The sequence below is a fragment of the Bombina bombina genome, chromosome 2 (assembly GCF_027579735.1).
Source record: "Bombina bombina isolate aBomBom1 chromosome 2, aBomBom1.pri, whole genome shotgun sequence".
Taxonomy (NCBI): domain Eukaryota; kingdom Metazoa; phylum Chordata; class Amphibia; order Anura; family Bombinatoridae; genus Bombina; species Bombina bombina.
In genome coordinates, this window is record NC_069500.1 from 999255457 (window position 1) to 999280183 (window position 24727).

At 36.4% G+C, this 24727-nt stretch overlaps 1 protein-coding gene across 2 annotated transcripts in view; it reads right to left on the reverse strand.

The window, feature by feature from the left end:
* The window catches only part of EGF (epidermal growth factor), a 354749-nt gene that overhangs the window by 123068 nt on the left and 206954 nt on the right, over positions 1-24727 (reverse strand). For both annotated transcript variants that reach the window (XM_053703543.1, XM_053703542.1), the window contains exons 12-13: positions 19868-20016; positions 7636-7740 (exon numbers count right to left, since the gene is read on the reverse strand). In XM_053703543.1, the coding sequence (XP_053559518.1) occupies positions 7636-7740; positions 19868-20016 (254 nt within the window). The remainder of the gene's footprint in view (positions 1-7635; positions 7741-19867; positions 20017-24727) is intronic.

Here is a 24727-nt window from a genome sequence, read left to right on the forward strand (position 1 = left end):
CAGGGAATAGGGAGTAAACTTGGCAGCATGGAGAGAAACCATAAGTTTATTTTATTGAGCACTATATTATATATTATATATTATAATGTAAATATCTCTCCTTTACATAAAGAAAATGAGAGAACTCCCATTAGTGAGATACATAGTTCTCAAGCACTGACTTTTCCTAAGGGGAAAACAATTGCATCCTGCTGGGACCCTGTAAGCTGTGCCAGTGGAAGGATTACTACTCTGACTGTGGAGCTATTGGCGTTTCTCACACTGCCAACTCAATGAGCCAGTCCGAGCAGGAAGGAGTGTCTTTACTCGCCATGTTAGCAGTGTTTGTATTTGCAATTAAAGTACTAGCGGCGGATTCATGGTAAGGCGTGGCTCAAGATATTGTGCTGCCTGGATCAGAGATTGAAATGATGCCCCCACAGTAGTAACATTACTGATTAGCATATCAACCTACTATCCTTGTCGCTGACCTTACTATGCCTGCCAGCCTACCTACCTGCATGCAACCAATGCTTATCCACAGTAAGTGGGAAGGAAGTTATGGAAGAGATGCACTTGTCCCACCTTGACTGTTGCCCCTGACCGGTTCTGTGTGATTGTGCATGATGAGGTTATGCTGTTGGGAGAATGCGACTTCCCCCATGGAGATGGAGGACAGAAGTGCTCTGGGTCTGACAGTGACTGACTCAGTCACTGAAGTGCTGCCCCTTGTCATGACCTGCCTACTTGGTCCCATGGTTGAGCCGGCCCTGTTCAAGGTCCTCACCCTGAAAGTGTTTTTTTTTACAGAGGACAAGTACTCAGCTTGTTTATGTTTGAGAAATATTTGAGTGATTGGGGGGTTTATAAGCATCACATATTTGCACCACTGCCTCGAGCACCGAGCAGGGTTTTGCTGTGGTAGAGAACAAGTGCATTTGATAGTTACTTAAATAATTAACTAACAATCTCTGTTGTTCCTAGATTTTTAATACATTGATTTATACCTCCCTAGTTCAACTCTTGGTGTTTCTCCTAGAGCAGTTTTACATGCTTTATTTAGTTACTTAATTATATTTATTTAATTGCATTTTGTGCTGTTACTATGTTACATTGTATATTTCCTTCTCTCTATGGACCTGATATTCAAAAGTTCACCGGCATGGAGAGAAATCAAGCAAAATCTATGAGATTTCTTTAGACCTTATGGGGCATATTAATCAATGTGCGAGCGGACATGATATGAAGTAACGTATCATGTCCGCCGCACATCGATAAATGCCGACAGCATATGCCCACATCGATAAATGCTGACAGCATATTGCAATGCCTCCCCCTGCAGATTTGCGGCCGGGTGTGTCAATCAACCCGATCGTATTTGATCGTGTTGATTTTGCTCCACGGCCTCAGAGCAAGCGGACAAATTATGGAGCAGCTGCTTGATAAATATGCCCCTATATTTGTAATATAGGTGTTTCCCCTTTACATCAAGAACCCTACATAGGGCTAGATTACAAGGGAAGCACTATTTATAATCTTTTTTTATTTACAGTAAAGAGACACTTTATTAAATATGAGTAATGCATAAATGTTTTTTTCCCATGTTTTCAGCTACTTGACTGCAAAGAGCTCCAATGCATTAAAATGTATGTCTATATATGTATTCACATTTATGTATGTATGTATATATATATATATATATATATATATATATACACATACATACACACATATATAAATACATGCAGTAACCTCCACTAATATTGGCACCCTTGGTAAATATAAGCAATGAAGGCTGTAAAAATGTGTCTTTATTGCTCAACCTTTTGATCTTTTGTTTAAAAAATACACAAAAATACACAATGCTCTCATGGATATCAAACAATTGCAAACACAACACAGGTTTATCAAAAAAAAAATTGTTAAATATATGTGTGTCACAATTATTGACACCCTTTTAGTCAATACTTTGTGCTACCTCCCTTTGCCAAGATAACAGCTCTGAGTCTTCTCCTATAATGCCTGATGAGGTTTGAGAATACAAATCTGAGACCATTCCTACATTCAGAATCTCTCCAGATCCTTCATATTCTGAGGTTGATGCTGGTGGACTTTCCTCTATAGTTCCCCCCACGTTTTCTATGGAGTTCAAGTCAGGGGGCTGGGATGGCCCATAGCAGGACCTTGATTTTGTAGTCAGTAAACCATTTTTTGTTGACTTTGTTATTTGTTTTGGATCATTGTCCTTCTGGAAGATCCAACCACGGCCCATTTTAAGCTTTCTGGCAGAGGCATTCAGGTGTTCATTTAATATTTGTTGATATTTGATAGAGTCCATGATCCCATGTATCCTAACAAAATTGTCCAGATCCTCTGGCATAAAAAAACAGCCCCAAATATTAAAGAGCCACCACCATAGTTAACCATGAGCATGAGGTACTTTTCCATATGGCTACCTCTCTGCTTACGGACGCGGCCAGCTTAAAAAACGTGCTCGTGCACGATTCCCCCATAGGAAACAATGGGGCAGTTTGAGCTGAAAAAAACCTAACACCTGCAAAAAAGCAGCGTTCAGCTCCTAACGCAGCCCTATTGTTTCCTATGGGGAAACACTTCCTAAGTCTGCACCTAACACCCTAACATGTACCCCGAGTCTAAACACCCCTAGCCTTATACTTATTAACCCCTAATCTGCTGCCCCCACTATCGCTGACCCCTGCATATTATTTTTAACCCCTAATCTGCTGCTCCATACACCGCCGCAACCTACGTTATCCCTATGTACCCCTAATCTGCTGCCCCTAACACCGCCGACCCCTATATTATATTTATTAACCCCGAATCTGCCGCCCCCAACATCGCCGCCACCACCTACCTACAATTATTAACCCCTAATCTGCCGACCGGACCTCACCTCTACTCTAATAAATGTATTAACCCCTAAAGCTAAGTCTAACTCTAACCCTAACACCCCCCTAAGTTAAATATAATTTTATTCTAACGAAATAAAATAATTCTTATTAAATAAATTAATCCTATTTAAAGCTAAATACGTACCTGTAAAATAAACCCTAATATAGCTACAATATAACTAATAATTATATTGTAGCTATTTTAGGATTAATATTTATTTTACAGGCAACTTTGTATTTATTTTAACCAGGTACAATAGCTATTAAATAGTTAATAACTATTTAATAGTTACCTAGTTAAAATAATTACAAAATTACCTGTAAAATAAATCCTAATCTAAGTTAACACTACACTATCAATAAATTAATTAAATAAACTATCTACAATTATCTACAATTAAATCAACTAAACTAAATTACAAAAAAAAAACACTAAATTACAAAAAAAACAAACACTAAATTACAAAAAATAAAAAAAGATTACAAGAATTTTAAACTAATTACACCTACTCTAAGCCCCCTAAAAAAATAACAAAGCCCCCCAAAATAAAAAAATGCCCTACCCTATTCTAAAATAAAAATTTTACAGCTCTTTTACCTTACCAGCCCTTAAAAGGGCCTTTTGCGGGGCATGCCCCAAAGAATTCTGCTCTTTTGCCTGTAAAAAAACATACAATACCCCCCCAACATTACAACCCACCACCCACATACCCCTAATCTAACCCAAACCCCCTTTAAAAAACCTAACACTAAGCCCCTGAAGATCTTCCTACCTTGTCTTCACCACGCCGGGTATCACCGATCCGTCCAGAAGAGGGTCCGAAGTCTTCCTCCTATCCGGCAAGAAGAGGTCCAGAAGAGGCTCCGAAGTCTTCATCCTATCTGGCAAGAAGAGGAGATCCGAACCAGCAAACATCTTCATCCAAGCGGCATCTTCTATCTTCTTCCATCCGGCGCGGAGCGGGACCACCTTGAAGCAGCCGACGCGGATCCATTCTCTTCTAACGACGTCCAATCAGATTGAGCTCGCATTCTATTGGCTGTTCCGATCATCCAATAGAATGCAAGCTCAATCTGATTGGCTGATTGGATCAGCCAATCCGATTGAACTTGAATCTGATTGGCTGATTCAATCAGCCAATCAGATTTTTCCTACCTTAATTCCGATTGGCTGATAGAATCCTATCAGCCAATCGGAATTCGAGGGACGCCATCTTGGATGACGTCATTTAAAGGAACCTTCATTCGGACTTAGGACGTCGTTAGAAGAGGATGGATCCGCGTCGGCTGCTTCAAGATGGTCCCGCTCCACGCCGGATGGAAGAAGATAGAAGATACCGCTTGGATGAAGATGTTTGCCGGTCCGGATCTCCTCTTCTTGACAGATAGGATGAAGACTTCGGAGCCTCTTCTGGACCTCTTCTTGCCGTATAGGAGGAAGACTTCGGACCCTCTTCTGGACGGATCGGTGATACCCGGCGTGGTGAAGACAAGGTAGGAAGATCTTCAGGGGCTTAGTGTTAGGTTTTTTAAGGGGGGTTTGGGTTAGATTAGGGGTATGTGGGTGGTGGGTTGTAATGTTGGGGGGGGTATTGTATATTTTTTTACAGGCAAAAGAGCAGAATTCTTTGGGGCATGCCCCGCAAAAGGCCCTTTTAAGAGCTGGTAAGGTAAAAGAGCTGTAAAATTTTTATTTTAGAATAGGGTAGGGCATTTTTTTATTTTGGGGGGCTTTGTTATTTTTTAGGGGGCTTAGAGTAGGTGCAATTAGTTTAAAATTCTTGTAATCTTTTTTTATTTTTTGTAATTTAGTGTTTGTTTGTTTTTGTAATTTAGTGTTTGTTTGTTTTTTGTAATTTAGTTTAGTTGATTTATTTGTAGATAATTGTAGATAGTTTATTTAATTAATTTATTGATAGTGTAGTGTTAGGTTTAATTGTAACTTAGGTTAGGATTTATTTTACAGGTAATTTTGTAATTATTTTAACTAGGTAACTATTAAATAGTTATTAACTATTTAATAGCTATTGTACCTGGTTAAAATAAATACAAAGTTGCCTGTAAAATAAATATTAATCCTAAAATAGCTACAATATAATTATTAGTTATATTGTAGCTATATTAGGTTTTATTTTACAGGTAAGTATTTAGCTTTAAATAGGATTAATTTATTTAATAAGAATTATTTTATTTCGTTAGAATAAAATTATATTTAATTTAGGGGGGTGTTAGGGTTAGGATTAGATTTAGCTTTAGGGGTTAATACATTTATTAGAGTAGCGGCGAGGTCCGGTCGGCAGATTAGGGGTTAATACTTGAAGTTAGGTGTCAGTGATGTTAGGGAGCGCAGATTAGGGGTTAATACTATTTATTATAGGGTTTGCGAGGCGGGAGTGAGGCGGATTAGGGGTTAATACATTTATTATAGTAGCGGTGAGGTCCGGTCAGCAGATTAGGGGTTAATAATTGTAGGTAGGTAGCGGCGACGTTGGGGGGGGCAGATTAGGGGGTAATAAATATTATGTAGGGGTCGGCAGATTAGGGGTACATAGGGATAATGTAGGTTGCGGCGGTGTGCGGTCGGCAGATTAGGGGTTAAAAAAATTTAATAGAGTGGCGGCGATGTGAGGGGCCTCGGTTTAGGGGTACATAGGTAGTTTATGGGTGTTAGTGTACTTTAGAGCACAGTAGTTATAAGCTTTATGAACCGGCGTTAGCCCAGAAAGCTCTTAACTCCTGGCTTTTTTCTGCGGCTGGAGTTTTGTCGTTAGATTTCTAACGCTCACTTCAGCCAAGACTCTAAATACCGGCGTTAGAAAGATCCCATTGAAAAGATAGGATACGCAATTGACGTAAGGGGATCTGCGGTATGGAAATGTCGCGGCTGGAAAGTGAGCGTTAGACCCTTTCCTAACTGACTCTAAATACCAGCGGGCAGCCAAAACCAGCGTTAGGGCCCCCTAATGCTGGTTTTGACGGCTAACGCAGAACTCTAAATCTAGGCGATAGAGACTCCCAATACCCCTTACTATAAAGAAGACAGACCCCTCTTTCAAATCTGGGTATTATTTAAGGGTATTCTAGTCAGATGATCACTTTGGTAATAGTGGTCACATAGTTAAAACAATATATAGCTTTATTTGAGTCGGACACTTCTACATATTGTTTCCATATTTTTATTTTTTTGGTTACCTTTTGCCATGACATATTATAAACATAAAATAATGTACAACATTGTTTAAATATGAGTTGCAAACAAAAGCTCATTACCAGCTCAGTGGAATCTTGTGAAATGTCTCAGCACTAAAGATATGAATGCACTAAACACCTGCACTCCCCCCCCCTTCCCAATCTACTTTTCCCTATATATGAGATTTAATCACAAATAGAGATTCTAAAAATACCATAGAGCAATTTTGAAGAAATGAGTTGCTGCTAATGCTGTCTATTGAGTGTTATTAGTAACCTTTCACATATTTAAGGTTTCTCAAGTCCATTTATATTTACAGACATATTATTCCTTCTCTTTAAACATATTTCACAGGTCTGCAAACTAATACAAATACAGATCTTGGATGCAAGATATGTCTGCCATATGGAGTTATAAGGACAGTAAGCACCTTGCAATTACAAGACATTTTTTTCTTTAGCAACAAAACAGAAATATTAGCCAAGTCTAAACATTTTAAAACAAATTATCCTTTTTTCTGCAGTTATTTACCAATAGACCCCCCCACACACACACACACACACCATTACCTTATTTGGAAGAGCCCACCTGGGCTTAAAAAGACACTAAACTGTTAGGCCCAACTACAGTAGCATAGTTACTACTAAATATGCTATTGCGTTTCCTCCTGTTCATACAGCTCTATTTAAAGCCTTTTTCCTATTTTAACCCATTAATATTGCCAGATGGTAAAGCTCCGCCTCTTCATACCGGGGCTGTCATCTTAGAGCACAGGTATTCTCCCACCCTGTGACAGAAGCACATTTACAGATCAGTGTGCTCTGTAGCTTTTTGACAACTGTATAATGTGCTTCAGGTTAGGGTGCATAATACAGTGCAGGAGCATTACATTTAAGCAGCAGTTGTATTTCTCTATATTATTGTGATATTTTTAATTGTGCTAAAATAGACAAAAATGTACAGCTCACATGCTATATTATGCACAGTAACCCCTAGCGATACAGCTGTCAAAAAGCTGACAACAACACTGAACTGTGATTGTGCACTGCTTCTGTCACAAAGTGTGAGACTATCTAAGCTCTAAGATGGCGGCGACAAGTATGAAGAAGTGGCGCTTCGGCGACAAACACCTTTAATCTATTAAAATAGGAGAACTGTTTTCAAAAGATCTGCAGGCATGGAAGGAAATGCAATAACACAGTGAGTAGGAATCCTTCTTTTGTAGTTGTGCTCAGCAGTTGACTGTCCCTTTAAGCCTGCAGACAGCAAGGCTAGCCACAGTCATAAACTTAGTATAGAGTATATTGTTTTGCAGTTGTTATTAGTCTAAGGCAATTAGGGAAAGATATCTAGCAGGGTTAGTTTTGAGAAGTAAGCAAGGTTCATTTTAAGTTCTGATAATTAGAAAATCCTCAATTTTATTAATTATGATATATAGATTTTTAAACTACCACATATAAAATACTCCTTTTTTTTAGTTGCTTGTCTATTTTGACACGCACTTGTGCACACACAATATAACTGACTGCAAAATAATGTGTTATTACTTCTTACTTAGCCATTGGGTGGATACAAATTCCTCTAGGCTGTTGCAAGTTTTCATGAACTAATCTTTGCCTGTTTTTTCCATTTAGATTGCTCCTTTCAATGCATGATTGCCTAAAAGGAAAGACGCACAACTTGCATTACTGAAGGGACTTTTTAAATTGAGCTATATATATATATTAATACATTTAGAATAAGTGTGTATGTGTGTGTGTATACGTATGTGTATATGTGTATGTGTTTTTTATATATATATATATATATATATATATATATATATATATATATATATCTGTGTGCGACTGTGTATGTGCATATGTGTGTGTGTGTGTATTATGCGTGCATATGTATGGGTGTTTATATACTGTATATATATATATATATCTGTGTGCGACTGTGTATGTGTTTATATATATATATATATATATATATATATATATGTGTGTGTGTGTGGTTGTGTGTGTGTGTGTGTGTGTGTGCGCGATTGCGTAAGTTCATACAGGTGTATATGTTTATATTTGTATATCTGTGTGCAACTCTGTATGTGCATATATGTATGTATATAGATGTGAATGTATGTACAGTATATGTATACATATATATATATATATATATATATATACATACATACAGTAATGTGTAAAAGTCTTATGCCACCAATAGATTTATTGTTTTAGCAATGGTATAATGACGATATATAATTATTTCTCATTATCTTTATTAAAATACAACCAGAAAATACAGGATATTTGTATTCAGTATTAAAAAAAAAAAAGAAAACAAATCTGAAAAAACCAGCTTCTATAGGCTAAAGTGGCAAGTATTTATTGTGACCTCCCCTTACACTTGAGCAATAGCAGGAACCTGACTCTCGTAAACCTAAATATAATGAAACTCCAGTTCATTTCATTGCTAAGTATTTGTCCTACTATTTCATGTCAAAAGGACTGCTGTGAAAAAGCTCTATTATACCAGGTTTGTTCAAGATATGATTGAGCATTACATACATATGTGGTATGACTTTAATTCGTTGGAAGCTTGCTAATAATACCAACTTTCAATCATCATTCAATTCAAAATGTCAAAGATCACAGAATTTGACAGACATAAAATCATACTTTTTTGCATCATGCTTTTGCATCAGCAAGGCCATTCTCAAAGGGAAATCAGAAAGCAATATGTGGTATTCAAGCTGTTATAAAGACATTTGAAAAATTAGGGGAGGTCAAGGACAGAAAAAAGGATTGGAAGTTTCCCAGAGTTTCTTCTTTGAGAGACCAGAAGAAGTCCAGCAAGGACCTGGCTCAGCATCTGACAGCTTCATCAGGATGCCAAGTTGACCCTTCTACAGTGGAAAGAAGCTTGATCAGGAATGGTCTTTGTGGAAGGGTAGCATCCAAGAAACCACTTTTTCAGAAATGGAACATGGTGAAAAGGCTAAGGTATGCTAAAGCTCACAAAGATTGGAATGAAGATCAGTGGAAAAGAGTATTATGGAGTGACACATCCAAGTTTGAAATTTATGGGTCCAATCATCGACAATATGTGAGAAGAAGAGTTGGAGAGAGATGGAAGAATGAGTTCTTGCAGCCCTCAGTGCAGTGGTGGAAGAGCTATCTTTGTTTGGGGCTGCATTTCTGGCAGTGCTGTTGGCAATATTGTCCGAATTGATGGGATCATGAATGCTGAAAAGTACAGACCGTTTTTAATTCAGCATGCCATTCCTTCTGGAAAGCGCATGATTGTGAATGATTTTATTTTTCAGCATGATAAAGATCCCAAGCACACTGCTAATGCAGTGAAATCAGATGATAAAACACTGACAGTCATGGACTGGCCTCCACAGAGTCCAGACCTGAATATTATAGAGGCAGTATGGGATCACCTGGACAGAGAATGAATTAAAAGACAACCTAAATCTAAAGAAGAACTCCAGGAAAAGCTGAAAGAAGCCTGGTATAATATTCCAGAAGATTACTTCAGAAAATTTCAGGACAGACTCCACAAAAGTGTTTAAGATGTGCTTAGTGCCAAGGGAGGTCACACTAAATACTGAATTTTGCCTGAAAAAGCCATTTTGTTCTGAAAATTGTGTGTGTGTGTGTGTGTGTGTGTGTGTGTGTATGTGTGTGTGTGTGTGTGTGTGTGAGGGGGGGGGTTATATTTTGTGTACATATTCCTTGTATATTCTGTTTGTATATTAATAAAGAGATAGATGGATGGTCATTAAAACTTTGTTAAAACAACAAATCTAATGGTGGACTAAGACACACACACACACATATATATATATATATATATATATATATATATATACATACATACATACATATATATATATATATATATACATACATACATACATACATACATACATACATATACATATATATATATATATATATATATATACACACACACACACACAAAATAAATGAGAGATAGGTTCATAAGAACCAATGAGTTTATTATAGCCAGCACTGATATATTATGCCAAAATTAATAAAATCCAATAAAGGGCTGAAGGACATATGGGGGACACATGTATTTAAAGACCGCACTGTAAATGCATTAATTTATTGAAATACCAAATTACCACAGTTTCAAATATAATCGACACAAGATGACTAGTCATAGAGAATACCCCTTAGTTGAATTACCATCCTGGGAGGTGTCATAATACCACGTCCAGCAAAGTGTGCACACTAATTAAATATCTATAGGTATATAGAGATTAAGTTCGTAATGGTGAAGTTTAAAGACAAAGTCCTCCTTAGGGTTTGGATAATATGTACAAACATAAAGGGTACTGTGCAAAATAGAGGGAGCTGTTATTCTTCATGTGACCCCTGTATCACAGAGAATTAATTCGACATTCCATGCATGTAAAAGTAATGTTCCTGTAGTTAGTAATAATCAATGAGGCCAGGTTGCCTGGGTGATATGGGCAAAGTCTCAGAGATTCAGCTTCAAAAGGTGTATGGATACTCGTATCAGGCTTATTCACATACCTGACCCATCTTTGAACGGTCCGTGCTTTACCTTTAAGTTGTCTGAAGACGCTGATGTTTATTTCAGCATGTCCTGCTGTGTGCTGATTTTGAATCACTCACCCTTGCGAACACCGGATTCCGGAAAGTAGCTGTACAGGGGTCAACAACCAGTCTCAACCTCTATGTAGTTCCACAAACGACAGTCATCAGGTCAAATTAGAGGGGGTTCAGCTGCTACCCCCGATTTCAGTGGCACTTCTGCTACGCGCCTTTCACCCGCACTTGGCAAGTTTGAATCAGGCTTCGTCAGGCCGTATATCTCATTAGAATTGGTTACTGCTTTTTTATTTACGTCAGCTCCTGTGATGTCAAGGGTGAAATAATAACAATGTAGCTGTGGTATCCATTTTAGATTAGGGATTGCAACATTTTTGCTAAATATTAATCAGATGTATCCATCTTTTAATTAATTTGATAACAAGAATCATTAATGTATATAGAATATAAATGGTGATCTTGTTTAAGCCTTTGCGCCATAAACAAAATACAATTAATTAAATTACCATCTAAATCAATGATTCTATATATACAGCGGCAATGGTGGGTTCCAAAGAAAATTTACAAATATACAAAAAATGTATTATTTCAAAATTATATTTGTCCCATGATGTCAATCATTTGTCATCTTTGTTTTTATTTACATTACAATAATTATAAGTATTTAGGTAGCACAAACTAACAAATATAGAAGTTATAGTTTGCTGAAGTGAGGAGAGTAACGTATATTATCTTTATCATATACGTGTCAAATTTCAAATATTAATCAATTTTATATAAATCATTCTAGCTGCCTAAGTGAGTCCAAACTTAAATAAATTATATTAAATAGTGAAAATAAATAAAAATAAATATAAAAATAATAATATAAATAATAAAAACTAAATATGAAAATATGTATTCATATATATAAAGATTATTAGAATTACAGAAAAATAAAATAAATAAATAAGAATGGTCTACAGAAAGGGAGCATAATTTATTTCCTCATTAAGGCCACTAGGGGTTAAGGCTTTTAAATTAAAAATCCACTTGCACTCTTTTTGCAATAGAAATGTATCTATATCACCTCCTCTACCTTTTAGATCCACATTTTCAAGACCCATAAATTTCAGTTCATCTTTTTTGCTTTGATGAACAGCTTGAAAGTGTCTTGCTACACTACTCGTTATAATTTCATTATCAATATCTCTCTTATGTTCTTTAATCCATTCTTTTAACTCTCTATAGGTTTTACCTATATAATACATGGGACAATTACAAAATACTATATATACTGTACCTTCAGATCTACATTTGACTTTTCCAATAATGTTATGGGTTAAACCCCATTTATCCACAAAATACAGGGAGTGCAGAATTATTAGGCAAGTTGTATTTTTGAGGATTAATTTTATTATTGAACAACAACCATGTTCTCAATGAACCCAAAAAACTCATTAATATCAAAGCTGAATAGTTTTGGAAGTAGTTTTTAGTTTGTTTTTAGTTATAGCTATTTTAGGGGGATATCTGTGTGTGCAGGTGACTATTACTGTGCATAATTATTAGGCAACTTAACAAAAAACAAATATATACCCATTTCAATTATTTATTTTTACCAGTGAAACCAATATAACATCTCAACATTCACAAATATACATTTCTGACATTCAAAAACAAAACAAAAACAAATCAGTGACCAATATAGCCACCTTTCTTTGCAAGGACACTCAAAAGCCTGCCATCCATGGATTCTGTCAGTGTTTTGATCTGTTCACCATCAACATTGCGTGCAGCAGCAACCACAGCCTCCCAGACACTGTTCAGAGAGGTGTACTGTTTTCCCTCCTTGTAAATCTCACATTTGATGATGGACAACAGGTTCTCAATGGGGTTCAGATCAGGTGAACAAGGAGGCCATGTCATTAGATTTTCTTCTTTTATACCCTTTCTTGCCAGCCACGATGTGGAGTACTTGGACGCGTGTGATGGAGCATTGTCCTGCATGAAAATCATGTTTTTCTTGAAGGATGCAGACTTCTTCCTGTTCCACTGCTTGAAGAAGGTGTCTTCCAGAAACTGGCAGTAGGACTGGGAGTTGAGCTTGACTCCATCCTCAACCCAAAAAGGCCCCACAAGCTCATCTTTGATGATACCAGCCCAAACCAGTACTCCACCTCCACCTTGCTGGCGTCTGAGTCGGACTGGAGCTCTCTGCCCTTTACCAATCCAGCCACGGGCCCATCCATCTGGCCCATCAAGACTCACTCTCATTTCATCAGTCCATAAAACCTTAGAAAAATTAGTCTTGAGATATTTCTTGGCCCAGTCTTGACGTTTCAGCTTGTGTGTCTTGTTCAGTGGTGGTCGTCTTTCAGCCTTTCTTACCTTGGCCATGTCTCTGAGTATTGCACACCTTGTGCTTTTGGGCACTCCAGTGATGTTGCAGCTCTGAAATATGGCCAAACTGGTGGCAAGTGGCATCTTGGCAGCTGCACGCTTGACTTTTCTCAGTTCATGGGCAGTTATTTTGCGCCTTGGATTTTCCACACGCTTCTTGTTGACTACTTTGAATGAAACGCTTGATTGTTCGATGATCACGCTTCAGAAGCTTTGCAATTTTAAGAGTGCTGCATCCCTCTGCAAGATATCTCACTATTTTTGACTTTTCTGAGCCTGTCAAGTCCTTCTTTTGACCCATTTTGCCAAAGGAAAGGAAGTTGCCTAATAATTATGCACACCTGATATAGGGTGTTGATGTCATTAGACCACACCCCTTCTCATTACAGAGATGCACATCACCTAATATGCTTAATTGGTAGTAGGCTTTCGAGCCTATACAGCTTGGAGTAAGACACCATGCATAAAGAGGATGATGTGGTCAAAATACTCATTTGCCTAATAATTCTGCACTCCCTGTATGAACCTTGCTGCATATTTTTGCAAACCGAACATCGTCTGCATTTCACATTACCATTTTTTTGGGAAGCTTTTTTAAGCCAGTTTTGTTCTTCATATCTAATGTAATAACTAGAAACTAATCTATCTTTTATATTTGGGGATTTTCTTGGTGTCATGAGGGGTCTATCTCCAACTATTCGTTTGATTTCATTATCAAGAGTTAAGACGTCCCAATGTTTCTGCAAGATTGCTCTTATATGATTCCATTTATTGTTATATAGGCTAATGAATCTGATAGTTGGTTCTAAAACAACGGCTTTATATAGTAACTCATCTCTTGTCTGATATTTTGCTATACTGTATGCTCTTTTTAACACTGTGTGTGAATACCCTCTTTGAAGAAATCTATCTTTTAAATTCTTTGCTTCCTTTTTAAATTCAGACATCTCAGAACAATTACGCCTGTGTCTTAGATATTGGCCTTTAGGAATATTGTTAATAAGAGAAAATGGGTGGTGACTATCAGCTCTTAAAAGGGAATTTCCAGCCAAGGGTTTCCTGAATGTGTTTGTCACTATTTTATTGTTTGATATTGTAATTGTTAAATCTAAAAAGTCAATGGTTGTTTTACTACAAGTATATGTACATTTTAGATTTAAATAATTTTTATTGAGGTTAAGCATGAAGGGCAGAAAACATAGGGTCAAACACAGGGGAAAGAAACAGATATCCCCTGAGGTATCAACAGCAACAATAACCATGGGTAATCTATCATTGATAGACACCCAAACTGAGAAACAAGTAGTTAATCTATCACACAGAACTCTATCTATATCTGAAAAAGATGTTTTGGCCAAAGGATTACATTTTGCTCCAGTAAATAATATTGATAAGTTTACGGTAGTTAAGGATATTAATCTTTTTGCAAGGAAATTAATCCTTAAAAAAACTATGCAACACAAGATTAAAAACATTACTTTGGATATTAATGATAGAGTAGTTTTAAAAGATTTGGAATTGCTGAGTACTACAAAAGAAGATGAAACTGAGGAAATGGGTATAGGCTATACAAATTTAAAGAAAAGTTCTACATTTATGCCAGCTTTATCTGTGGTCCCTAGTGTACATAATTTTGCAAAACTAGTTGAAAAAGACATCATAGATTTGGACAGTAGGACTGGATTTCAGGATAATTTAACTGTTAAACAAAGACAAGCAATCAAAACCCTTAGAATGGATAATTCTATCACCATTAAACCATTGGACTAGGGTGGAAATGTGGTAGTTCTAAATACTAAAGAATATGTTTTGGAATGTAAAAAACAACTAGCTGGTACAAAACAGTACCAATTACTGAAATCCAATCCTACTGATCTTTATAAAAATTAAATTGATGCAATATTGTTAAAAGCATTTCAAAATGGCATGATTAATAACAAAGAACTTGATTTTCTGATTAATAAATATCCCAGAATTCCTACTTACACCATACCTAAACTCCACAAAAATCGGATCCCACCGCCCGGTAGACCAATCATTACTGGCCAGGGTGGCTTAACTGAAGGGATCTCAATTTATGTAGATTATTGCCTTAGACCATCTTTGGTGACTTTAACTTCATATATCAAAGATACTCAAGATACTTTGAATAAATTTGATGGAGTTTTAGCAAATGAAAATACTCTTCTAGTAGCCATTGATGTCGAGGCCTTATACTCTTCGATCCCTCATCAAAAGGGAATCTTGGCAGCTGTTGAATTCCTAAAGCAAAGGGGCCCCCAATATGAAGAACATACTAAATTTGTAGACACACTTTTGCATTTTATCTTAGAACATAACTATTTTACATTTGACAATAAATACTACAAACAAATTTTAGGTACAGCCATGGGGACATGCTGTGCCCCTACATATGCTTGTCTGTACCTTGGAAAATGGGGAAAAATGGGGACTATATTTTTTATAATGATGATAGATATGGAAGATCTATAGATCTATGGTTGAAATTTATAGATGATATTCTGGTCCTTTGGCAAGGTACAGAACAAGAACTTGATTCCTTCATGCTTAACCTCAATAAAAATGATTTAAATCTAAAATGTACTTATACTTGTAGTAAAACAACCATTGACATTTTAGATTTAACAATTACAATATCAAACAATAAAATAGTGGCAAACACATTCAGGAAACCCTCGGCTGGAAATTCCCTTCTAAGAGCTGATAGTTACCACCCATTTTCTCTTATTAACAATATTCCTAAAGGCCAATATCTAAGACACAGGCGTAATTGTTCTGAGATGTCTGAATTTAAAAAGGAAGCAAAGAATTTAAAAGATAGATTTCTTCAAAGAGGGTATTCACACACAGGGGCCTATCTATCAAGCTCCAAAAGGAGCTTGACAGCCCGTGTTTCTGGCGAGTTTTCAGACTCGCCAGAAACAGCAGTTATGAAGCAGCGGTCACAAAGACCGCTGCTCCATAACCTGTCCGCCTGCTCTGAGCAGGCAGACAGACATCGCCGGAAATCAACCCGATCGAGTAAATTGGGTTGATTGACACCCCCCTGCTGGTGGCCCATTGACCGCGAGTCTGCAGGGGGAGGTGTTGCACCAGCAGCTCTTGTGAGCTGCTGGGGCAATGCTAAATACGGAGAGCGTAATTGCTCTCCGTATTCAGCGAGGTCTGGCGGACCTGATCCGCACTGTTGGATCAGGTCCGCCAGACCTTGTTAAATAGAGTCCACAGTGTTAAAAAGAGCATACAGTATAGCAAAAGATCAGACAAGAGATGAGTTACTATATAAAGATAAAGCCATTGTTTTAGAACCAACTATTAGATTCATTAGACAATATAACAATAAATGAGATGATATAAGAGCAATCTTGCAGATACATTGGGACGTCTTAACTCTTGATAATGAAATCAAATGAATAGTTGGATATAGACCCCTCACGACACCAAGAAAAGCCCCAAATATAAAAGATAGATTAGTTTCTAGTCATTACATTAGATATGAAGAACAAAACTGGCTTAAAAAAGCTTCCCAAAAAAATGGTAATGTGAAATGCAGACGATGATCGGTTTGCAAAAATATGCAGCAAGGTTCATATTTTGTGGATAAATGGGGTTTAACCCATAACATTATTGGAAAAGTCAATTGTAGATCTGAAGGTATAGTATATATAGTATTTTGTAATTGTCCCATGTATTATATAGGTAAAACCTATAGAGAGTTAAAAGAACGGATTAAAGAACATAAGAGAGATATTAACGAGTAGTGTAGCAAGACACTTTCAAGCTTTTCATCAAAGCAAAAAAGATGAACTGAAATTTATGGGTCTTGAAAAGGTGGACCATAAAAAGGTAGAGGAGGTGATATAGATACATTTTTATTGCAAAAAGAGTGCAAGTGGATTTTTAATTTAAAAGCCTTAACCCCTAGTGGCCTTAATGAGGAAATAAATTATGCTCCCTTTCTGTAGACCATTCTTATTTATTTATTTTATTTTTCTGTAATTCTTGAAATCTTTATATTTATGAATACATATTTTAATATTTAGTTTTTATTATTTTTATTATTATTTTTATATTTATTTTTATTTTTACTTATTTTCATTATTTAATATAATTTATTTAAGTTTGGACTCACTTAGGCAGCTAGAATGATTTATTTGAAATTTGACACGTATATGATAAAGATAATATACGTTACTCTCCTAACTTCAGCAAACTATATCTTCTATATTTGTTAGCTTGTGCTATCTATATACTTATAATTCTTGTAAAGTAAATAAAAACAAAGATGACAAATGATTGACATCATGGGACAAATATAATTTTGAAATAATCAATTTTTTGTATATTTGTAAATTTTCTTTGGAACCCGCCATTGTCGCTGTATACATAGAACCATTGATTTAGAGGGTAATTTAATTAATTGTATTTTGTTTATGGCGCAAAGGCTTAATCAAGATCACCATTTATATTCTATATACATTAATGATTCTTGTTATCAAATGAATTAAAAGATGGATACATCTGATTAATATTTAGCAAAATGTTGCAATCCCTAATCTAAAATGGATGCCACAACTACATTGTTATTATTTCACCCTTGACGTCACAGGAGCTGACGTAAATATAAAAGTAGTAACCAATCCTAATGAGATATACGGCCTGACAAAGCCCGATTCAAACTTACCAAGTGCTGGTGAAACGCGCGTAGCAGAAGTGACACTGAAATTGGGGGTAGCAGCTGAACCCCCTCTATAATTTGACCTGATGACTGTCGTTTGTGGAACTACATAGAGGTTGAGACTGGTTGTTGTCCCCTGTACAGCTACTTTCCGGAATCCGGTGTTCGCAAGTGATTCAAAATCAGCACACAGCAGGACATGCTGAAATAAACATCAGCGTCTTCAGACAACTTAAAGGTAAAGCACGGACCGTCCAAGGATGGGTCAGGTATCTGAATAAGCCTGATACGAGTATCCGTAAACCTTTTGAAGCTGAATCTCTGAGACTTTGCCCATATCACCCAGGCGACCTGGCCTCGTTGATTATTACTAACTACAGGAACATTACTTTTACATGCATGGAATGTCGAATGAATTCTCTGCGATACAGGGGTCACATGAAGAATAACAGCTCCCTCTATTTTGCACAGTACCCTTTATGTTTGTACATATTATCCAAACCCTAAGGAGGACTTTGTCTTTAAACTTCACCATTACAAACTTAATCTCTATATACCTATAAAGATTTAATTAGTGTGCACACTTTGCTGGACTGTAGTGGTATTATAGCACCTCCCGGGATGGTAATTCAACTAAGGGGTATTCTCTATGACTAGTCATCTTGTGTCGATTATATTTGAAACTGTGGTAATTTGGTATTTCAATAAATGAATGCATTTACAGTGCGGTCTTTAAATTCATGTGTCCCCTTATATGTCCCTCAGCCCTATATTGGATTTTATTAATTTTGGCATAATATATCAGTGCTGGCTATAATAGACGCGTTGGTTCTTATGAACCTATCCCTCATTTATTTTGTATTATTATAGACTCTATTGCCTGGCACCCCTAGTCTGCTATATACTTAAAATTGCAGATTGGGGTGGATTTCTTTGATTTATTAACATTTGATGCTGTGAGTGGCTTCTTTATATATATATATATATATATATAAATATATATATATATATATATATATATATATATATATACACATACACACACACATATATATATTATAGACCACACCACACATACACATGTGTGTGTTCATGCATGCGTGTGTGTGTTTGTATATATATATATATATGTGTGTGTGTGTATCTGTGTATATAGATGTGTGTGTGTGCATATGTGTGTGCATATGTGTGTGTGAGTTAATGTGTGTGTGTGTATATATATATATATATATATATTTATTTATATATATATGTATGTGTGTGTGCATGCGTAAGTGTGTATGTATATATATATATATATGTGTGTATATAGAGGTGTGTTTGTATGTGTGTATATGTGTGTGTATGCATATGTATGTACATATATACTTGCCAAAATAATGAAATGTTTGGTGGAATTTTAACTTGAAACACAGACATTATATTAAAGAACAGACAGTGATATGGGGATCTGAGTATAGAGAGGGGTACTCTGTACACATTTAATTAACCTTTATACGCACTATCACCTGGTATCTTATTGAGAGGCAAACTTAAAGAGATATCAACGTGCAAAAAAAACTGCTCTAATGGATATGGATTGGGGTCAGCAATCTTGGCTCTCCAGATGTTTTAGAACTACATTTCCCATGATGCTTACTCAGCTTAAAGACACGTAAGCATCATGGGAAATGTAGTTCTAAAACAACTGGAGAGCCAAGGTTGCTGACTCCTGGTTAGACCATTGTATTTTTGCACATTTTCTTGCAGAGGGCGAGAGACTGAAATAAAGCAATACATCTACATAACAGCAATTCGTTTAACAAGCAGGATATAATGTTACAAATGTTTGTGCATAATATGCTGAACATTATTATATAAACCAGAATATTCAGAATATATACACTTTTTTTACATGTTATACTCTGCAGCTAGTATATCAAGTCAATAGAAACACATTAAGGGGAAACCATTTTTTACAATACAGTGTCCCTTTAAAGAAAGTTACTTTGTAGGTGGTCTAAAATATTTGTGATCTCTGATTTTTAGTTATAATAAATTATATTAAAATACAATATGTTCCCCTTCCAAGAAAACCAAAACTGTCATAATTGCATAATTAGGTAAATACCCTCTATCTGTCCAGTAGAGTTTTCTGTGGATCGCATCGACAGCAATACCCTCAGGCACATCTAACCCTTCAGAAATTAGTTTTTTACGTCCAGTGCCGTCCATGTTAGCACTTTCTATCCACTTTAGTGCTGTATGTGCAAAGAAAATCTAAAAAAAAAAAAAAAAAAAAAAAAAAGTTTAAGTAAATTACTGACAAATTTGAAATTCAGGCCAATTAGAAAATGACATTGAAGTCTACACAAATACAACTACTGTTATTCATACTACAAACCAAATCCTGATTTCTTGGTGCATTGTTGTGGAAAACTGAACAGTCTGACTGCTGTTCCAGTTATAATGCTGTTAAAGTTACAGTTAACACTAAAATTGTTATTGTTTAAAAAGATAGATAATGCGTTTATTACCCATTCCCCAGTTTTGCATAACCAACATTGTTATATTAATATACTTTATAACATTTATTCTTCTAAATGTCTTCCTATTTCTAATCCACTACAGACAACCTCTTATCACTTGCTTATCATTCGCTATGCTTTTTTTTTTTTTTGCTTTTCACAACAGGAGACTGCTAGTTCATGAGGTCACGTGAGCCATATAGATAACATTGTGCTCTCTCCCGTTGAGCTATTTAAGAGTAGGCACAACACAGCACTAATTGGCTAAAATGCAAGTGAATAGATAATAAATAAAAAGTCATGTGATCAGGGGGCTGTCAGAAGATGCTTAGATACAAGGTAATCACAGAGGTAAAATGTATATTAATATAACTGTGTTCGTTATGCAAAACTGGGGAATGGGTATTAAAGGGATTATCCATCTTTTAAAACAATAAAAATTATATTGTTGACTGTCCCTTTAACTGCACAGTAGGCTATTGCTAAAACATGTTACTAGGGGCTTTACTAGGACACAATTAAATTATGCTACGCTAGTTTTCTACTGTTATCTGTATGTTCAAATTTGTAAGTACAAATTATATAGCTTCTATTTGTGCTATTGGTAAAACTTTTAGCAAACTATTCCAATATATGAGTAGGAGGACTCTGCACAACAAGTGTTAATTCAGAGCAAATTGACATTAATGAGACATCTTATTCTTTGCTGCTGTTAAAAATGTGGCGTGAGTGGAATTATAGATATATTTAATGTGAAGCTCCATTCAGGGGGATTAAAAGACAAAAGATGGACATTTGATTGCCTTTTTTTCTGCAATTTGTTCTGCAGGTGGAGAGCAAAATGCCTCCCCTTGTGGACGCCCATGAATGCCACCTGAAAGTGAGTCTATTTGCTAAATACCATGCCACCTGCAAGTGAGATTACAAACTTTATACCATGCCACCTGCAAGTGAGATTACACACTATATACCTTGCCACCTGCAAGTGAGATTACATTCTATATACCTTGCCACCTGCAAGTAAGATTACACACTTTATACCTTGCCACCTGCAAGTGAGATTACACACTTTATACTTTGCCACCTGCAAGTAAGATTACACACTATATACCTTGCCACCTGCAAGTGAGATTACACACTATATACCTTGCCACCTGCAAGTGAGATTACACACTATATACCTTGCCACCTGCAAGTGAGATTACACACTATATACCTTGCCACCTGCAAGTGAGATTACACACTATATACCTTGCCACCTGCAAGTGAGATTACACACTTTATACTTTGCCACCTGCAAGTAAGATTACACACTTTATTCCTTGCCACCTGCAAGTGAGATTACACACTATATACCTTGCCACCTGCAAGTGAGATTACACTCTTTATACCGTGCCACCTGCAAGTGAGATTACACACTATATACCTTACCACCTTCAAATAAGATTACACACTTTATTCCTTGCCACCTGCAAGTAAGATTACACACTTTATACCTTGCCACCTGCAAGTGAGATTACACACTTTATACCTTGCCACCTGCAAGTGAGATTACACACTATATACCTTGCCACCTGCAAGTGAGATTACACACTTTATACTTTGCCACCTGCAAGTAAGATTACACACTTTATTCCTTGCCACCTGCAAGTGAGATTACACACTATATACCTTGCCACCTGCAAGTGAGATTACACTCTATATACCGTGCCACCTGCAAGTGAGATTACACACTATATACCTTACCACCTTCAAATAAGATTACACACTTTATTCCTTGCCACCTGCAAGTAAGATTACACACTTTATACCTTGCCACCTGCAAGTGAGATTACACACTTTATACCTTGCCACCTGCAAGTGAGATTACACACTATATACCTTGCCCCCGGCAAGTGAGATTACACTCTGTATACCTTGCCACCTGCAAGTGAGATTACACACTTTACACCTTGCCACCTGCAAGTGAGATTACACACTATATACCTTGCCACCTGCAAGTGAGATTGCACACTATATACCTTGCCACCTGCAAGTGAGATTGCACACTATATACCCTGCAACCTGTGAGATTACACACGTTATACCTTGCCACCTGCAAGTGAGATTATACTCTATATACCTTGCCACCTGCAAATGAGATTACACGCTATATACCTTGCAGCCTATAAGTGAGATTACACGCTATATACCTTGCAACCTATAAGTGAGATTACACACTATATACCTTGCCACCTGAAAGCGAGATTACACACTATATACCTTGCCACCTGCAAGTGAGATTACACCCTATATACCTTGCCCCCTGCAAGTGAGATTACACCCTATATACCATGCCACCTGCAAGTGAGATTACACACTATAGGTTAGATTACAAGTGGAGTGCAAAATATCATTATAAAATGATGTCCTTTTTGCAAAAGAAGCAGGTAATAAATTGCAGTACTCACAAATGACCACAAGATGTCTATAGACTAAATACAATTTGATATCAAGTAGATCATTTAGTTCCTTTACTTTAATTCAAATTAAACTGCAACTGTAAAGTTTAAAGTTGCATAACAGAAGACGAAAAAACACTAATGGCACTACTTCAGGTGTGTTCAGGAATTACTTTTTATAATATACTTCTATCTGCAATTTAATCAATCTTGGTATTATACTGCAGATAATATTAATATTAAGGTGGCGGTGCTATGTACTTAGTAAAGAAGACTCCACATTATCAGTACTGGACTGATGGCTATGTACACTTAGAAAACATTCGCATTCTGTTTGGGCTATATAAGTATAGAGCAATGTGATATTAAAATATAATATAATATAAGATTTTAAATATAACCTTTATTAGGATAATTACAAAATTGGAAAACACACACACATTTAAAAACATAAGTGAGTTTAAGCTAGTCAGAAAATAATTTGGATACCATCCATAAGAATTACTGGGTTGGTTGTACGATACAAATATAGGTACAGACCTAGGATGTAGATATGAATCCATGGCCCGTCATCAAAAGTTATCCTATGCAGGTCTACTCGTCTATGTAATGCATGAAATACAGTGGTTTTCTGCTAGATAGAGGTTGTATTCCTCTTGTAGCTGAACAACAATGTTAAGTGATTACAGTATTTTAAAATATTATATAGCTTATTACATAGAATGTCGTTATCATGTCGTCTTTAATACCAACTGATTTATAATTGTGACATTGGATTATTTTAGTGCTATTGTCATCAATTAATTTACTGCATTAATAATAGAGATATATTGAACTGTTAAGACAGTATATGTTGCAGTAGCTGACTCTCAACATAATAACAGCTCGCAATAAGATGCTGCTCAAGAGACCTACATAATCATCCCGTATTCAAAAGTGGACACAAATAAACAAAGTGAGCTACACAAGCCAACAATTCTTATTTTAAGTTAAAGGTGGACACGCACATACATCCGCAGCGTGTCCACACCAACTATTTCTATTAATGTTGGCTTGCGTATTTAGAATTTCCAGCACCGAAAAAGAAAGACCTCTTATTGGTTCGAGTTTTCTTAAAAGAAGAAGTCATCTGGACCGCTGATATTAAACCCTTGAAAAAGCCACTGGGGCATAGCAAAACGTACGTCGGGTAGTGTGAAGTCAGTGACGTCACAGTGAAGGGCTTGGCTCCTAACAGAGACTGGTAGCTAAACGGATACTTTGTTTGCTGCTACAATCCGTTACCATCCTCCTTGGAGACTTGAGATACCATTTTGGTTAATGGACAAATCTTTTGTAGCCCTAAGGGATGATATGCCCTGATATTCATTTAGTGTATTTTACGTGTTTTTAAAGTTTTAATAAATATTTTGTAAGGAAGCGGTTTCCAAATTGTTTCTACTGTGGGCTTCCCTAATAGCCTATATCAGGTCTGCAGTTATATCAGGAGCTGATTTATAGCTCCTGAAAAGTGTGAGTACAATTTCATTCAGTTTTACAACACTGGTTATATCACAGTATCACACTATTGTGTTTTTCTTTGTATTTGGAGGCACAGTTACGATTTGGCAGCAGCAATTTTCACTTGGAAGAGCTGATCCTGACAGCCTTGTGAATCAGCACTGCACTTTACTTGAGCTTAAGATAGCTCAAGGCTATGTGAGTAGATTACTTACACAGTTGTTCACCTTCTTATATTATGTAACAATATTGCACTATAATTTGTTTCTTTTCTCTGAGTTATTGTGAAAACATTTATTGTTGATCCATTTATATAGCCTATACAGTGGGGTTTTTTTTTTTTTTTTTTTTTAAAAAGTACAGTTTTGCTTATTTTTAAATAACATTGTGCTGATTTTCAGACTCCTAACCGAGCCCCAAAGTTTCAGGAGAATACTGATGTATACCTACTCCAGCTCCAGTAACCCACAATAGAGGCAGAGCCCCTCCCTCCTCCTAAAGGCCTTCTCCGCCGTGGAGAGA